Raw genomic sequence first — 19,076 nt, forward strand, 5'->3', positions numbered from 1 at the left:
ACCGCTCTGCTCGGTGGCAGCATCTTCCCAGGGGGAGCAGCAGCTGTAGGTCTCCTGTGGCAAATCTCGCTCTTAGGATACGCTGGGTGGCCCCATTCAGCACCCTTCATGACCCCCTGGAAAAGAATCTCTTTATTGGCGGACAGTAAGGTTTTGCAAGGGCTTACACCCTCTAGGCAAAAACAAAATTCTTTTTATAATCAGAGATGTAAGTGAGCCACACCGATAAGCACAGTATCAAGAAAACAGAACAACAGAAAGAAAACGCATCAGGTTTAAAATCCCAAATAATTTCAAACAGGAACATTTCACAGTAACTTACATCTCTGCACACATCCACAGTAACGATCCCAGCCTCTCCTGCAGCAGTAGCTGTCTTTACCAGTCATAAAGTCCCAGGAAAAAGAGCCTGAAACAGGGAATTTCAGCCTGATAGTTACAGGAGATGCTTAGTGCCTATCTATCTGCCTTTCTCTTCAAAGATGAAACCACGTAGCGTTGTTCCTTCGCTTCCAGGGATGGATGAAGAAAGATGCCACACACACCTTCAGAGAAATTAGTACTAAATCCTTAAAACTGCACTTTGAACATGAAGAGCATTCTCACTTCTTAAGGACAGACATTCACCTAATAGTAACCAGCTTTGAATTCGCTTGAAAGTTAAATCTTCAGGTGGAGCCGTTTCAAGCCTGGAACAGGAGCAGATCTTGAGAACATCCTTGAGACTGCAGGCAGTGCTGTTGGCCAAAGGCAAATCCAGGTTTTGAGCTGAAGTCTTCAGGTTTGAATCAAGGAATCCCATTCATTTTAACCACCATTACCAACCACTCTAAGACACAAAACATCAAGAATTTGGGAGGGGGGAAATGCTGGAGATATGAACTGTTGCAGCACAGCAACAAGAGACAATAGCAATTTCTGTTCTTCATGCATCTTTCAAGGGCTGGCATTGGGAATAGGCTCTAGCTGGTTGATTTAGGGTTCACTTATAGAAAATAAAAATCATCAGGCAGCTTGAGATCTGTGCACTTGTCATTAAATTTCTGAAAACATCTGCCTATTGATTCTCCTCACACGTACACTAACTAGAAGGTAAACGTGACTTTCAGTTACAAAAGTCCACTTGACTTCGAGGACAGGGTCAGAAAAGACGTTCCTGATCTTTCAACACAGCTATAGCTGCTGAACCGCCTCAAGGACTTGAAGTACACGGCACTGGAAGAGCACAATGAAAAGTGTTTGGGACATACCTAGCCAGGAGCTCAGGGATGCTGAGCCATGCGGACTGTTAGGTGTTATTGCAGACACACGCCCACAGGTTTCTCTTCATAACATAGATACTCATTTTGGCCAGAAAGGAGACTTCTAAAGTGTTACTGAGATATCTTATGTGAGAGAACAGAGTTATGGAGAAAATGCTGTGCACTTAGTACCAAAGAAAGCTGCCACCTTGAAGTGCCTGAACTTCTCTCCCAAAGTAGCCAAAAGCCTGGAGTAGCTGAGCCATCACTGATACATTTTTTTTTTGGAAGCCCTTCTCCATTCCAGGAGCTCTGCCACAGTAAAAATTCAGAATCTTCCCAGGCTAATGGGTTGTTAGCCAAGATGACAATTCGGAAGCTTCAGCAAGCAAAAACTCCTGCTAGTATTAGAAACACAAGAGCCTCACCCCCATCCATTCCTGAAGGTGCAGAACATCACTGTAGACGCATGCTGTAGTAGGCAAAAGTAATTCAAATACAAATACTGACGAGTCAATTTAGACAAAGGCATCACAAGACGGTTTCCATATTTTTTATTCTTGCTGGAATTGGAGCCGATGAGCAGTACCACACTGCGTACAGAGAGCCAGATTCATCCAGAGAAGACAGTCTACAAAAGAGAGCGATTTGCTGAACAGACAGTAAGAGTCCAACATGAGTAAGAGCTGCCTCTACATTTGGTAAAAGTATCCATAGGACTACACTCTATGTGATGTGTAAGAGAAAAACCAGGGTGAGGGTAGGAAAGGGGGACACTACCCTTTCCAGATGCCAGAATTATTTCAAGACAACTTGCTCAGTTATCTTGATATAAGGAATGCTTTTATTCTTTATAACTTATGAAGGGGCAGACTATAATCTGTTCTGCAACAACAGTAAAGGTCAAGACTTTCAACACGTTCATTTCATGTGAGAATACAGACATTTATCAGACTGAAGTACTCATTTCATCTTCCAAATTATTCATGATTACTGCAGGGAAAAGGCCAGATAGAAAGCAACCTTTTTTTTTTTTTTTTTCTCCGTATCAGTACAGCTTTTTGACAATAGCAATATGGAAATACAGTAGCATTTCTTACTCATTTCACCCCCAAATCTGACATCGGAAGGTTCCAGAAAGCCAACGCGATGTATAAGAAACCCCTCTGTTCTGGCCATTTACCAGTGCTGAAGTTGACACCAAACAACTGGAAGCTTTACATCAGTAATCATTACACAGTGTTACCAACTACCGTGCTCAGCGACACAGGAATCAGCAGGGTACGGACAGGAATGTCATCATGAAGGCCCTCGGGACTCACCTTCACACCACCTATAGAGCTCACAAACAACAGTGTACAAACTGCACGGGGTTGGGTCAAACCTCACTGCACCTATTTCTTTTACTGTAGTGCATTTTACTGCATAAAGATACGCCAGGCAGGGGAATCAGCTGGTGTTGGTGCACTTGTCAGCATCTTAGGCATTACCTATGAACATACACTTGGTACAGGTCACGTACACAGGAACACCACGTCCCTGCAGGAGACTTTTAGTGACCACAGCGTCCACAGACAGAAGGAGCAACTCCTGAGACTGCAGAGCAGCATTCATAGTCACCGCGTTATTTAAGCCAGTTCAAATCCTTGCTCAAATCCTGTGACAGCATCCACTTGGGGGGAGGAAGTCTAGAAGGTGAGGTTTGTTTTGAACAGGGTCAGTTGTCTTCCAAAAGTAAGCAAACCCTTCTGCATTTCTCTCTGCTTTTAAGTTTAAGCTTACCCCAAACCCTCCCCACCACCCCAGTACTATTTTGAAGTAACACTTCAGCTGCTGAGGGTCCTGAACATTGAGGCAAGGGTTGAAAGCCTCAACAAGCATTAAAGACAGACTTTCAAATAGGAATTTGAATTTGTGTTATGGGAGTATTCAATGCAACCTAGATTAGCTCCAGCTATTCCCTTAATATTTTTGTTTGCATACAAAACCCAGTTATTACAGAAATGCACAAGTGGACTTCTGACTACTATTAACCACACACACTGCTAGTTTGCCATGAAAACATTTTAATCGCTTAAATCGTTCTCTTCTGAACACGAAGAGAACAGACTGAACTTCTCCACGCTGGTTGTCTCCTCTCTAAGTGACAAAGCAACCCTCATTTGTAACTTAAATAATGAATTCCTGTTTTGTTAACTGCGACCAAATACCCACAGGGTGTTATTAACATCACCCCTCCAGCAACTGGTCTAGTAAATAAACACAGAACAGCTTTGCTGTAGTACAAAACTTTACAGAAATTTTGACAATTTGAAGACAATACAAAATACATTTTCCGAATTCAAGTAATTTATGTAAAAGTACATGAATGAGAAAATATCGGCGAGTAGATTTGGGTAACCACATCACCAGATGCATGTTCTTTGTCCCTAGGGTTAACATACAGTCCAAAAATACATTCATGTTTTAAGGTACAATAAAAACAGCATTTTAAAATAAACACTATTTCAGGTCTACCAGCTCTTAAACAACAAAATTTCCTGTTAGCATGGGACAAACTTGACGGAATAAAAAAAATGGAGCAATACTGAAGCTGCTCAATAAGCCTGGTAGTGTTTGTTTTTCCTTTTATTGAGGAGGGAGAAGACAACGACAGAAAACAAAGAGGACAATTTTAATAGTGCTCTGTCTTTTCAATTACATGTTTTCAAGATTGCGATCAGAGCATCAGGGACTACTTTCAACCACATACACCAGAAAAAAAAAAACACCCCCCTTCTTGTCAAGGGACACTATGGATCAGGCACAAATCTTCCACTCCATATGAAGCAATCCACACAAAAGCAGATCCCACAGGCAAAGCAAACTGCCCTTACTGTATTCTGGGGGGCACCTTGGCCCCATCAAGCACTTTCTCTCAGCCTCCAGCAGAGCCACTGTTCTTCTCAAATCATGAGTTACTTCTTCACATTTTTCAAATACCCAAACCATCACCTTCTCAATTGAAACATCAGCCAACTGCCTGAAAAACCCAAGATTTCTTACCATGTGTCACTTGCCCTCCACATTTTTGTGGTCATCTAAGCAGATAAGAAGACATGATGAATTTCTCTGAAGAGATCTTAGTTCATTATTTTTTGTTAAAAGCACTGGTTACAGTACAGTAATTTGACATACAGCAACAAAATATAATCAATTTACATGCACAAGCTATTCAACAATAGTACATGGTCTTTCCTATTGTCATTACAAAAAGGTTGCTACTACAACAGCTGACACAGCCTTCGGATTGTTCCTATGAGTTCCAAAAAAGTCATGAGAAAAGTGCTCCAGTTTGCATCATTGCAAAGCACAGAGGCATGGCCACTGCTGAAAGATTCCAATGACGTATTGCAATGGGAAACAGTGTTGGAATTACTGAAAAACATACAAAAAACTATGCAAAATAGTTTTAATGTGTACTTCAATGAAAAGTAGGAAATACATAGTTTTGTCTAGAAACGTACCAGAAACAGAAGTACAGAGGGAGAAAAGTCAGAGTTTAAGGCCAAGACAAAAACAAAAACAAACCACCAACAAAAAACCCCACTGATTATTGACATACAGTAAACCAGCAACAATCTACTGGAGAAATGAATTGTTTTTCTAGCAGGAGCTTTCTTGCTTTTTTAAAGAAAAGCTTCCCACTATGAAAATGGAAGCAGAAACATTTTCTGTTCATGCCTAGCTGAAACTTCTTTCAGTTTTACAGCCTGGTTAGGATTCTCATGGTTTAACATATGAAGGACAGTATATGCTACTAGGTCTACTCACTCCAAGCTTTCAGAGTCTGCTTTTCACAAACAGATATAAAACACTGTCACTTTCATTAAAGTTTGGTGTCAAAGATTCAGTATTGCTGTTTAAGGGGCTTCTCAAAAAATGGAAACAGATTTACAGCCAAGAGATAAGTAGTAAGCTCCATATAACATATGTACGTTACAATAAGACTTTCCATAGCGAATAAAAATCATGGGATTTTATTTTTCTTTCAAACCATTTATTTCTAGGTTTCAGAAGTGCTAACAATTCCAGTGACAAAGCTTTCAAAGTCCCCTGGCTGTGCTTCTTTTTAGTGTCTTTTCCAAACGGTATTCAAACAGATAAAAAAAAAAACTCCTTCGCAATCAACAGTTATCAGTTTAGCATTCATTATGTTCCTGGAAAGTTGGATCCCAAAATATGAGTATTTGATAGTTGTAATCATAATTTATTTATTCATGACCATATAAAAAAGCACAGTTACATGTGACTGCACTGTCAGATCTATAATACACCAGATAAGACTGCAAAAATAAAAGGCAGAAAAGGAAAAAGGCCTCAAGTCTCTTTTTCTTTTTTAAAGAACTGTCTCACAGCAAAAAAAAAAAAAAATAAAATAAAAAGCAAAGGTTTCATCTTAAATACAAAGCTATAATCTGCAAATCAGGTCCTCTAATCCAGACTAACAGTACGTATTATTATTATTTCAGTTGAGCCACTCATCACAAAATTGCAATGCCAGTACTCATTCATACCTTGAATTGCTCCCCGGCCTCATCTATCCCATTAGCTACTCGCACTATTTGAAACAGAATTAAAAAACATTGTGGTTTTGAAATAGGAAGTGTGAATTCTTTAATACCACACTGAAAGCTCAGGAAGATAAATTTAAGGAGATCTCAACTGAACTCTCAAATATTGCTTACAAAGGAGAAAAAAAGCCGTGAATATGGAGGTACAAAAGGTGTTAAATCACCTCTAAAAATGCACTTGGTAAGGATGCTATACGAGAAACACTTACCTTGTCAAGGCATTAAAACGATCATCTCAGGAGACAATTCAGAGAAACCAAATTGTAAAGAAATACAAACTAGACTGGCATAGATCACTGAAATATCTGATCTAGAGGCAGTGCAAAACAATAGCCGGTGAGGGGGCAACCAGTCGTCTCGCAAAGCAAGGGATTTAAATCACTCATCACTGATCACCTGAATAATCTGCATTGAAGGACCTGATGAACAGCAATGAAATTTTTGTCATGCAATTACAACTTTAAGCAACCAATATGCAACTCAAGAGTGATAATGTCACCCATGGTGGATTATTAGAGTCATAATCCATTCAAGAGTAAGGTCGAAAGGGGAAGTGGTAAACACCATTTGCTGTAAGTGAAAACACTTCAAAAATTTACATTAAATAAAAAGCTAAATGGTATCTTATAAAAAGAAGTACTGAACACGACAAAGCCACAATAAATTAGTGTTTCCATAAAATGACATGCTGAAGGTTTTGTTCCCAAGTCTATACATTTTTACTGTCTGTTAATTCCTAAATATTGACAGCATAATTGAATAATTGAGGTACATTAGTTTACATTTGTATATGTCTTGTAAAAAGGTTAATTTTTTTCTTCCAGTTTTTCTTCCTCATCGCCAAAGAACAACAAAGGAAACATTCCTAAAATGCAGCCAATGGTCACTCCAATAGCTTTACCCTAGAAAAAGGGGGGAAAAAAAATAAGTTTTTCACTGATCAGTTGTTACTTGTGCATAGCACCAACACAACCAGGAAAACAGACAATTTGTCCTAGCCTTTGGCTGGGATCCTTATTTTCCTTAGCATGCAGACTAGAAACAGTCTATGAGAGAGACAAGTATGTGTAAGCAGCGAGGTTAGAAATCCTGTGCTGTGATAAAAGGCAATTCTGAATAAAGAGAAGAATGACTCACGAAGAGATGCACACACGGTAAATGAGGAAGGAGACCAAGATCCAAAGGATTAGTATGATGGCCAGGAAGATGGTGAATAACAAACAATTAAGGTGTAACTGTGAAAAAGCATCTGCTTGAATCTGGCAATGTGAATTATCATTAAGATCAGGAGTGAGGAATTCCCTGCTAGCATTAACAGTTTGCAAAGGCACAAGGTGAAGACAAAAAATAAATAGATTTGAAAAGATTTCCAAAATTGACCTAGATGTAAAAGTCAATGGGAAAGGAAAGAAGTAAGAAAGGCAACATCCAAAGGCGTATCACCAGCAGTAAATGAATAGCATTGAGAAACCCCTCAGAGCAGGTAAATAATCAAAAGAAAGGAGAAAATGCTAGCATATAGAATAAGACACTCAGAAGTCTTTTCACAGAAAATTACTGTGAATTAACTGCCATGGCATGACAGACTTGTCTCAGACTCATCAGCTTCCCCTGAGAAGCCGTGTATGTTGGACAGACTAGAGGGGAGCCCACTGACAATGTTTCAGTTCTTCCTTGCTCAATGCTTTGATCTATCACTGCTAAAAGCAGACTTTTTCCCTAACTTTTGAGAAAGTGTTATTTTTCATCCCTTAAGTCTCCCAAGATGAAAGAATTCTGTTTCCTTACAATCCGTTTCTATAATCAAAACGAACTAACACTGTCATCACTGAAGTGGGCCTACTTCAAATGTTTGGATGCCCATGAAGTAAACACCTGAAAATGCACCTGCAAAATGAGCGTCCCAGAACTGTGGAAGTTACTGTAAGCTCAGGCAGTGAATAGTATTCAAAAGATAAGGTTTATTCAGATAAAAGTCAATTTCATATCCAAGCTAATTAGAGACTATTAGAAACTAATACATACAGTAGAGGTACACAGCTAAAAAGTGATTGACGAGGATTGTATAAGGGATAAAACTAAGGGTAATGCTACGGGCCATAACTTTCAAACAAACTATCTTACCACAGCAGCCAGAGTTCAAACAAGGTATCTGCAGAGCATATGGGAAGTCACTGCAGAGATTATCCATGCTACCAGTTACTGATGGGTTGTCGCATACAAAAGAACACCCAAAGCTGAAACAATCCAGTCTCCTGATGCTCCATTACATGGGCTCTGAACCAAGCTTTCTAGGAAGTGTTTGGAACTTTAGTAGTTATTAAATATTTAAAAGCAAGAGTGGCAAAGGGCCTATGAGGAGTGGCTGAGGGAGCTGGGGTTGTTCAGTCTGGAGAAGAGGAGGCTCAGGGGAGACCTCATTGCTCTCTGCAACTGCCTGAAAGGAAGCTGTGGGGAGCTGGGGGTCGGCCTCTTCTCACAGTGACAGGACTAGAGGGAATGGCCTCAAGTTGTGCCAGGGGAGGTTCAGGGTGGAAATGAGGAGACATTTGTCCTCCGAAAAAGCAGTCAGGCACTGGGACAGGTTGCCCAGGGAGGTGGTGGAGTCCCTGTCCCTGGGGGTGTTCAAGGAAAGGTTGGACGTGGTGCTTAGGGACACGGGTTAGTGGGTGACATTGGTGGCAGGGGGATGGTTGGAGCAGATGATCTTGGAGGGCTTCTCCATCCTGAATGATTCTGTTATTTATCACATATTAGTCCAAATAGAAAGGCTCCCCCCCAAACAGTGCCTGCAGGATACTTACCAAGTGTGCACTAAGACGCGTTTGCCACATATCAGCTTGTTTTGGTGTCAGATCAGGGATTGACAGACCCAGTCGTGACGCTAAAGCTTCTACATAACCTGCAAGACTGGAAGAAAACAAGAACAGATCATCTTGCATCTGAAAGGTGTCTTCTAGTGAGGATTTCGAACTATTTCAAGCACTGAACTTACAAAGAATAGCTTTTCCTTCACCATACTGATTAAAGCCATCAAAACGTAAACATGGGAAAGCATTCAGACTTCTAACAGTCACAGAAGTCACTTTTGCAATGTAAATCAACTAATTTTCTCAGTGATTTAACATGCAATCTTTCCAGAAGAACTTTGTGGTAAGGCATGACTGTCCTTGATGTTACTGTATTTTACAACAGCTTGTAAGTAAAATTTACCAGAGAAAACGTTCCACACTATTCAGTAATAAGCTTTGTTATTTGCAGGGGAAAAAAATGAGGAAGAACGGGGAAAAAAACAGGCAACGGACAGCTTTTATTTTTAGAAACTACTCAGAAATTACCTTTAAAAAAAGTCAGATGTATCTGTCTATATCTGACATAATAGCTCAAACGTCAATACTGACTTACTTGCAACAGATAGGTACACCTAGACATACAGGTATTTCCTTCTCCTCGGATTTAATTTTACATCTGAGAATGAAATGTGTCCAGAACTAGGCATTCCAGTACCTGATGAGGCATAGTCTATATCATAACAATATACAGTTTCCCCCAAAAAAAACATTTTTCCAAATTGCTTGCAGCAGTAGCCATACAGGGTCAGAGGAAAGGCCCAATTGTTCATCACTCAATTTGACAATGACTGAGAGCAAACACTTACAGGAACTGCTGCAGCACCCAGGATTGCACAAGACAGGAATAAAATGAACCCTCCTGCAATATGCCCTCTAAGCTTCCAGAGGCTGGGGAACGTTGTATTCACTGTTATGTGCTTTTCTTGAAGAGGCATTTGAATAGAGATAGCTAAATTGAGTTTCTTTTATGTGAATCTTTTATGTGAATGTTTTCACTTCTGTTCAAAGCCATTTAACACACCTCGAGCTTCAGCTCAGTGACTTTAGAGCCAAGCCTTCAGGTTACATTCTACTCAGTGCCTCGTTAATGTACATGGCTCACATCATTTCTATAAGCTCATTTTGTGACAAAAAATTCAAATACTTCCTTATAAGCAAGCAGTACCTACAGAACACATTGAATCTTGTTAAATACCAATTCCAATTTTACCGCTTAAATATATAATATTTTAACAGCAGAACAGTTATTCTCTGTTTCAAAACTATGGAGTTGCAGTTTTAAGCTCAATAAGAAAAACTCACTACCTCCACCTCTCCTCAAGGACAGAATACACTACTAGTCATATGGTTTACTGAAGGACAATTCAAGAGCTGAGAAAAAAATAAGTTGAGTGTTTGTGTTTCAGTTCGCTAGCACCAACAGTGGTTGCAAAGGAGCAAAAAATAAACCCGTAAAACAAAATCAGACATACCCCAGTCCAGCTAAATCTGAAACAAGGTTTCCCAGAGCAGCAGCTGGAAAGGAAAGAGGGAAGAGAAGAGGAAAAGTTATTATTTTAATAACAAATACAAAAATAAGAGCACCTCCACTACCCCCTGCTGTGGACCCTGCTCTTATCAGTATGTCACATAGAAGACTAGAATTATTATTTTTTTTTATTTAGAGCTCATCTTCTGGCCTTATTACAGCTTGGAATAACAGCAGCTGGACAAACAATAGCAGCAAGTGCAATATTTTTTCTCCACCTATATCGGGACAACTTCACAAATGCAAGATGACAACATGGGAATTGGTGTAACAATTTTTCAGGTAAGACTATATGTCGTGGTTTAACCCGACCGGCAGCTAAACACCACGCAGCCGTTCGCTCACCCTCCCCCCTCCCTCTCTGGGACGGGGGAGAGAAATGGAAAGTGAAGCCCGTGAGTTGAGATAAAGACAGTTTAATAAGACAGGAAAAAAAAAATAACAAAATAATAATAACAATAATAATAATGATGATACAATGGGGATAATACGAAAGTAATAATAGTATGTACAAACAAGTGATGCACAATGCAATTGCTCACCACCCGCTGACCGATGCCCAGCCTAACCCCGAGCAGTCCGGCCCCCTCCCCCCGGCTAGCCACCCCTATATATTGTTTAGCATGACGTCAGATGGTATGGAATACCCCTTTGGCTAGTTTGGGTCACCTGTCCTGGGTCTGTCCCCTCCCAGCTCTTACTGCACCCCCCAGCCTGCCTGTTGGCAGGACAGAGCAAAGGCTGAGATGTCCTTGGCTTAGTATAAGCACTGCTCTGCAACAATTAAAGCATCGGGGTGTTATCAGCACTCTTCTCATTCTAAGCCAAAACACAGCATTCCACCAGCTACTAGGAAGAAAATTAATTCTGTGCTAACTGAAACCAGGACATCTATCCACCCCTTATTCCATACCATTTATGTCATGCTCAGGTTACACTCTTTTCCATACATTCTAATTAGTCACCTATAGTAATCATGGTAGTGATAACATACAGTATAATATACTATTTAACATGGTGCAATTCAGTTCATGGGCTATTCTCACCCAGTATTAAATCTCCTTGAGGTACACACCGGACCTCTCCGTTCTTTTGCATCACCCACCAAGTATATCCAGGTCCCTGAGCGAAAACAATTCCACGAATAGGTTTGCCTTTTCCTGAGGCAGGAGTAGCCCAGACTGTTTTACCCAGCATATTTTTTACATGCACTACAGGAACTTTATCCCCATCTACAGTACGTAACAGGTTTGATTGGGCAGGTCCAGCTCGGTTGGTAGATCCCCTAGTATTGACTAACCAGGTGGCCTTTGCCAAATGCGTATCCCAGTTTTTGAACGTCCCAGCGCCCATTGCTTTCAAGGTAGTCTTTAACAGGCCATTGTATCGTTCAACTTTCCCGGAGGCTGGTGCATGATAGGGGATGTGATACACCCATTCAATACCATGTTCTTTGGCCCAAGTGTCTATAAGGTTGTTTCGGAAGTGAGTCCCATTATCTGATTCTATTCTTTCTGGGGTGCCATGTCGCCATAGGACTTGCTTTTCAAGGCCCAGGATGGTGTTCCGGGCGGTAGCATGAGGCACAGGATATGTTTCCAGCCATCCGGTGGTTGCTTCCACCATTGTAAGTACGTGGCGCTTGCCATTGCGAGTTTGAGGGAGTGTGATGTAATCAATCTGCCAGGCCTCTCCATATTTATATTTCAGCCATCGTCCTCCATACCAAAGAGGCTTTGACCGTTTGGCTTGCTTGATTGCAGCACATGTTTCACAGTCATGAATAACCTGTGCTATAGCGTCCATGGTCAAGTCCACCCCTCGATCACGAGCCCATCTGTATGTTGCATCTCTACCTTGATGGCCTGAGGTGTCATGGGCCCATCGGGCTATAAATAATTCACCTTTATGCTGCCAATCCAGGTCCACCTGAGCTACTTCAATCTTAGCAGCCTGATCCACCTGCTGGTTGTTTTGATGTTCTTCAGTAGCCCGATTCTTGGGCACATGAGCATCTACGTGGCGTACTTTCACAGCCAGGTTCTCTACCCGAGCAGCAATATCTTGCCACAATGCAGCAGCCCAGATAGGTTTGCCCCTACGCTGCCAGTTGTTTTGCTTCCATTGCTGTAACCATCCCCACAGGGCATTTGCTACCATCCATGAATCGGTGTAGAGATAGAGAACTGGCCATTTTTCTCGTTCAGCAATGTCTAAAGCCAGCTGAATGGCTTTCACTTCTGCAAACTGACTCGATTCACCTTCTCCCTCAGCAGCTTCTGCAACTCGTCGCGTAGGACTCCATACAGCAGCCTTCCATCTCCGATGCTTCCCCACAATACGACAGGACCCATCAGTGAACAGGGCATATTTCTTTTCATTCTCTGGCAACTGGTTGTACAGTGGGGCTTCTTCAGCACGACCCACCTCCTCCTCTGATGATATCCCAAAGTATTTGCCTTCTGGCCAGTCCATGATCACTTCCAATATTCCTGGGCGACTGGGGTTTCCTATTCGAGCCCGCTGAGTAATCAGTGCAACCCACTTGCTCCATGTAGCATCAGTTGCATGATGCGTAGAGGGGACCCTTCCCTTGAACATCCAGCCTAGTACCGGTAATCGGGGTGCTAGGAGGAGCTGCGCTTCAGTACCGACCACCTCCGAAGCAGATCGAACTCCTTCATATGCTGCCAATATCTCCTTTTCAGTTGGAGTATAGCGGGCCTCAGATCCTCTGTATCCCCGACTCCAAAACCCCAGAGGCCGACCTCGAGTTTCCCCAGGTTCTTTCTGCCAGAGGCTCCAGGTGGGGCCGTTCTCCCCGGCTGCAGTGTAGAGCACATTCTTTACATCTGGTCCTGTTCGAACTGGCCCAAGGGCTACTGCATGGACTATTTCCTGCTTGATTTGTTCAAAGGCTTGTCGTTGTTCAGGGCCCCATTCAAACTCATTCTTCTTGCGAGTTACTTGGTAGAGTGGGTTTACAATCAGACTGTAATTTGGGATGTGCATTCTCCAAAACCCCACAACACCTAGGAAAGTCTGTGTTTCTTTTTTGTTAGTTGGTGGAGACATAGCTGTTATTTTGTTGATCACATCCATTGGGATTTGACGACGTCCATCTTGCCATTTTATTCCTAAAAACTGGATCTCCCGTGCAGGTCCTTTGACTTTATTTTGTTTTATGGCAAAACCGGCTTTCAGAAGGATTTGGACTATTTTCTTCCCTTTCTCGAAAACTTCCTCTGCTGTGTCACCCCACACAATAATGTCATCGATGTACTGCAGGTGTTCAGGAGCTTCCCCCTGCTCTAGTGCAGACTGGATCAGCCCATGGCAAATGGTAGGGCTGTGTTTCCACCCCTGGGGCAGCCTATTCCAAGTATATTGGACTCCCCTCCAAGTGAAGGCAAATTGTGGCCTGCACTCTGCTGCTAGAGGGATGGAGAAAAATGCATTAGCGATATCAATTGTGGCGTACCACTTGGCTGCCTTCGATTCAAGTTCATACTGAAGTTCCAGCATGTCCGGCACTGCAGCACTCAGTGGTGGCGTGACTTCGTTCAAGCCGCGATAGTCCACTGTTAGTCTCCACTCGCCATTAGACTTTCGCACTGGCCATATGGGACTATTGAAAGGTGAATGAGTCTTGCTGATCACTCCTTGGCTCTCCAATTGACGAATTAGCTTATGGATGGGAATCAGGGAGTCTCGGTTGGTGCGATATTGCCGCCGGTGCACAGTTGTGGTAGCAATTGGCACTTGCTGTTCTTCGACCCTCAGCAACCCCACAACAGAGGGGTCCTCTGAGAGACCAGGCAAGGTAGATAATTGTTTAATGCCCTCTGTCTCTAAGGCAGCAATACCAAAAGCCCACCGGAACCCTTTTGGGTCCTTGCAGTATCCTCTTCTAAGATAGTCTATGCCAAGGATACATGGAGCATCCGGACCAGTCACAATGCGGTGCTTTTCCCACTCATTCCCAGTCAGACTCACTTCAGCCTCCAATACAGTCAACTGCTGAGATCCCCCTGTCACTCCACAAATATAGATGGGCTCTGGTCCTTTATAGCTCGATGGCATTATAGTACATTGTGCACCGGTGTCTACTAAAGCCTTATACTTCTGTGCGCGTGATGTGCCAGGCCATCGAATCCACACAGTCCAATAAACTCGATTGTCCCTTTCCTCCCCCTGGCTGGAGGCAGGGCCCCCCTAATCCTGGTCAGAATCTTCCTCGTTTCTGTGTTTGAAGGACTGTCTGCTGGAAGTTGGAGCAGCAAACTTTTCGGAGAATCCCTTTTTCCTGATTGTTTTCTTTTGCAACTCACGTACCCGTGCCTCTAGGGTCGCGGTAGATTTTCCATCCCACTTTCTCATGTCCTCTCCATGGTCTCGTAAGTAAAACCACAGGGTGGCACGGGGTGAGTACCCACCATATCGTCTTCCTTGTGTGGGTGAACGCCTACCCCTGACAGCTGAGACACTGCTTTGTACAGGTGCGAAGGAGAATAATCTCTCTTCAAGTTGGTGAACCTTTTCAGAAAGTTTCTCCCAAGTGTTCTCCTTTGGTCGGTGGGCACTGGTTGGTTCAGGTGGGGAGGACAATAGATTCTCTTCAAGTTGGTGAACCTTTTCAGAAAGTTTCTCCACAGCTGAGACGCAGGCCTGTAAGGAAGAGGAGAGACTTTCTTCGTACTGCCGGAGTTGTTTAGCCGCTTCACCCACTGTGGGTTCCTCATCCTCTTTCCAGGCCATTATTGCCAATGAGCTGGCATATGATGATGGTGCACTCCGTACAAACTTCCGCCACATGGGTCGTGTACACTTGACTTCATCTGGATCTGTGGATGTTTGATTGAGGTCTGGATCCTCATAAATCACTTCCCGTACGGCTAATTCCCTCAGGTACTGGATTCCCTTCTCCATAGTGGTCCACTTGCCTGGTAGACATAAAATATCTTCCTTGAAGGGATACCTTTCCCTCACAGCTGAGAGGAGACGCCTCCAGAGGCTGGTGGGTCGTGCTCCATCTGCAATTGCTTTGTCAATGCCGGCGTCTCAAGCAAGGGATCCCAGCCGCTTGGCTTCCCTGCCGTCTAATTCCACACAATTGGCTCCAGAGTCCCAGCACCGGAGCAGCCAGGTGACAAGCTGCTCACCTATACAGCGACCAAAATCTTTTCGCACATCTCGTAGCTCGCGCTCGTTTAGGCTTCGGGTAGTTACTGTTGCTCTTTCGGCATCCTCATCTTCCTCCTCCTGAATCCTTGACGGCCCAGCGTCGTCATCATCTTCGTCATCTCTATACTTAGTTTTGGCAGAAGCCTTACCTGGATTGGCAGAAGACTCTCTGCGTTCTAAACGACTTGAATTTCTGTACCATATTTTCACCTTCTCTACAGGGGCAGCTTGCACTGCTACTGCTCGTTTCTCTGACTTTGTTACAGGGTCTGCCACAGGGGTTGGAATGCCCTCTGCAGGGTCAACTTGCACTGCTACAGCTCGTTTCTCTGACACGGCCACAGGAGCTGGAGCGGCTACAGGAGCTGGAACAGTTGCAGGAACCGGAGCTGTAGCGGCTACAGGAGCTGGAGCTGGAGCTGGAGCAGTTGCAGGAGCTGGGACTGGAGCAGCAGTAGGAGCTGGAGCTGGAGCGGCTTCAGGAGCTGGAGCTGGAGCGGCTTCAGGAGCTGGAGCTGGAGCGGCTTCAGGAGCTGGGACTGGAGCAGTTGCAGGAACTGGGACTGGAGTAGCGGCCGGAGCTGGAACTGGGACTGGAGCAGCTGCAGGAGCTGGAGCTGGAGCGGCTTCAGGAGCTGGAGCTGGAGCAGTTGCAGGAACTGGGACTGGAGTAGCGGCCGGAGCTGGAACTGGAGCGACTGCAGGAACTGGGACTGGAGCAGCTGCAGGAGCTGGGACTGGAGCGGCTGCAGGAGCTGGGACTGGAGCGGCTGCAGGAGCTGGGACTGGAGCGGCTGCAGGAGCTGGGACTGGAGCGGCTGCAGGAGCTGGGACTGGAGCGGCTGCAGGAGCTGGGACTGGAGCGGCTGCAGGAACTGGGACTGGAGTGGCTGCAGGAGCTGGGACTGGAGCGGCTGCAGGAGCTGGGACTGGAGCGGCTGCAGAATCCACCGTAGGGGTCACAGTGGCCGTTGGATCTGTCACAGGGTTTGGAGTGGCCGCAGGGTCTGTCACTAAGTTGACAGCAGTATCAATGGCAGCTCGATAGGCATGAGCCAGGCCCCAGCACGTTACAATGATTTGTGTTACTTTGGAACTGCCAGAATCATTACACCTTTTTTTCAAGCATTCTGCCAGTTTTTGAGGATTTTGCCATTGTTCAGGGGTGAATTTCCAACACACTGGGGGTGCCAACTGCTCTAGATGCCTGCCCATATCCACCCATACTCCCTGCCACCCACAACTATACTGCCTCCGGGCAGATCTCCGGATGAGCTTCATAAGTAGTTGTTTAACTTTAAGCAGAATCTGAAGTGCATTCATGAGGCAGAACAACAAGACTATGGTATTCTGAGTATTCCAGAAATATTCAATATCTTGGAGAGCTATTGTGACAAGCTCAGGGGATAAGAGGGTGGTGAAGGAGGAAGGCAGAGTGACCCAGGAGGATACAGGGGTGGTGAAGGAGAAAGGGAGAGTAAGCAAGTAAGGAAAAATATCCTCCCCTTTCCCCTCCACAGATTGACTCTCTAATGGAGAAAAACAATAGGTATAATTGCTAATAGTTCCCAAGATGCTGTTTCCAAAGTACAGAGTCCACGATGTTACTGAGTATAAATACCAAGTTAGAGTCATGACCAGATATCTTATCGTCTCATAAGCCATTGCTATAACACTTAGTACCATAATGGTCTGAAACCAGGGCCCGGAGAGGAGAAACAACACTACAGAGAGCAAATACGGAAAATAATGTACTATAATACTCAATTTGGAAAACAGGCGCAGCAGAGTTGTGATTAAAGCAATCAGCATCATGACAAGTGACTATTAAGCAGGTCTAATCCTTACACCAATTTTAGTTTAACACACTCTGATCAGATCTGCCGTTATCTCAACCTTTCGGGCCCCACGTTGGGCGCCAAAAAGACTGTCGTGGTTTAACCCGACCGGCAGCTAAACACCACGCAGCCGTTCGCTCACCCTCCCCCCTCCCTCTCTGGGACGGGGGAGAGAAATGGAAAGTGAAGCCCGTGAGTTGAGATAAAGACAGTTTAATAAGACAGGAAAAAAAAAATAACAAAATAATAATAACAATAATAATAATGATGATACAATGGGGATAATACGAAAGTAATAATAGTATGTACAAACAAGTGATGCACAATGCAATTGCTCACCACCCGCTGACCGATGCCCAGCCTAACCCCGAGCAGTCCGGCCCCCTCCCCCCGGCTAGCCACCCCTATATATTGTTTAGCATGACGTCAGATGGTATGGAATACCCCTTTGGCTAGTTTGGGTCACCTGTCCTGGGTCTGTCCCCTCCCAGCTCTTACTGCACCCCCCAGCCTGCCTGTTGGCAGGACAGAGCAAAGGCTGAGATGTCCTTGGCTTAGTATAAGCACTGCTCTGCAACAATTAAAGCATCGGGGTGTTATCAGCACTCTTCTCATTCTAAGCCAAAACACAGCATTCCACCAGCTACTAGGAAGAAAATTAATTCTGTGCTAACTGAAACCAGTGAAACAATGACCACACACAGCTGAGTTTCATCCAGCTAGCACTGGACACCAAAAAAGGCCTTGCAGTGCCCAAAGGGGCACAGAAGCACTGGAAGTAGGAGATGTTACTTGTACATGCAGCTCTGTTAAATGTTTCAAAAGCAGACATGATTTCCATACACTTGTGTCAGCTTAGGAGTAAATACTACATGTGATTAAATACGTATTACTTAAAAGTTACATGCTTAAGATACGATTTCACTGCAGGTCTTACTGAAATAAACTTGTGTCTGTCTTGCATTGCAACAGAGGGCTGCAAGTTTCCAAAAGATTCACTTGTTCTGCTCTACAAATTCTCCTCTACAAGCAATGCTACACCTGCAGTTGGTGTGTTCATGAGCTTTTTTTTTTTCTCTCACACTGCAGAGGCACTGAGGCAGTCGAGCAGAGATTACGAGCGCTGGCACAGTGCTGGAGCAGGGCTCTTCATGCGCCTTCACACGGCTTCACAGGGCAACCACCAAGAACACCGCACGATACAATAAAGGGATATCAAACACTGATCTGCACACAGTGCTGCAAGCAAACAGCAGCTTGCAAATACAACTATAAACATCAGGTCCTAGGGAATTAAAAGCATGTTCATTACAGAAACGCAAATAACTAACTTTTCTAAGTTACCCAGGACTTGAACTTTTAGATTAAAACAAAACAAATGAAAAAATCACACAACCATTTCAAAACTTATTGGAACTGAAATCCCATTTATGCAAACAGCACACGGCCCTGCTTATTTATTATGAAAGGCTGCTGCAAGACCAAAGGAGCCATTTCAAGCTCCGTGGCCCATTTTTAGCCTAAAATACAGGAATGTGTCACAGGAGTCTATGCATACTACATTTCCTTATTACTTGCCTGCCATGGTTGAAATTCCTAGGATAACTCCAATTGACAATTCTATTTGGGTTCCCTGAAAAATAAAGAGTTTCCTCATTATTTGATGGCTATGGATTTAAAACAGATGATACTAATTCAGCTGGCAAGACACTGTTCACTGTTCAAGACATTTATGTTAAAACTCAAAGGATAAATTGACATTACTTGTTAGATCTGCACAGCTCTCATATTCCCAGCATACACATCTCCTCCTATGACAA

General features: G+C 43.7%; 1 protein-coding gene across 2 annotated transcripts in view; it reads right to left on the reverse strand.

The window, feature by feature from the left end:
- Positions 1 to 3,315: 3,315 nt before the first annotated feature.
- The window catches only part of TMEM65 (transmembrane protein 65), a 42,061-nt gene continuing 26,300 nt past the window's right edge, over positions 3,316 to 19,076 (reverse strand). For both annotated transcript variants that reach the window (XM_084281790.1, XM_084281789.1), the window contains 4 exons: positions 18,835 to 18,889; positions 10,179 to 10,221; positions 8,659 to 8,764; positions 3,316 to 6,756 (listed from right to left, as the gene is read on the reverse strand). In XM_084281790.1, the coding sequence (XP_084137916.1) occupies positions 6,661 to 6,756; positions 8,659 to 8,764; positions 10,179 to 10,221; positions 18,835 to 18,889 (300 nt within the window). In that variant the 3' untranslated portion in view covers positions 3,316 to 6,660. The remainder of the gene's footprint in view (positions 6,757 to 8,658; positions 8,765 to 10,178; positions 10,222 to 18,834; positions 18,890 to 19,076) is intronic.

This window comes from Netta rufina (genome assembly GCF_964035555.1).
Source record: "Netta rufina genome assembly, chromosome: 2".
NCBI classification, from domain to species: domain Eukaryota; kingdom Metazoa; phylum Chordata; class Aves; order Anseriformes; family Anatidae; genus Netta; species Netta rufina.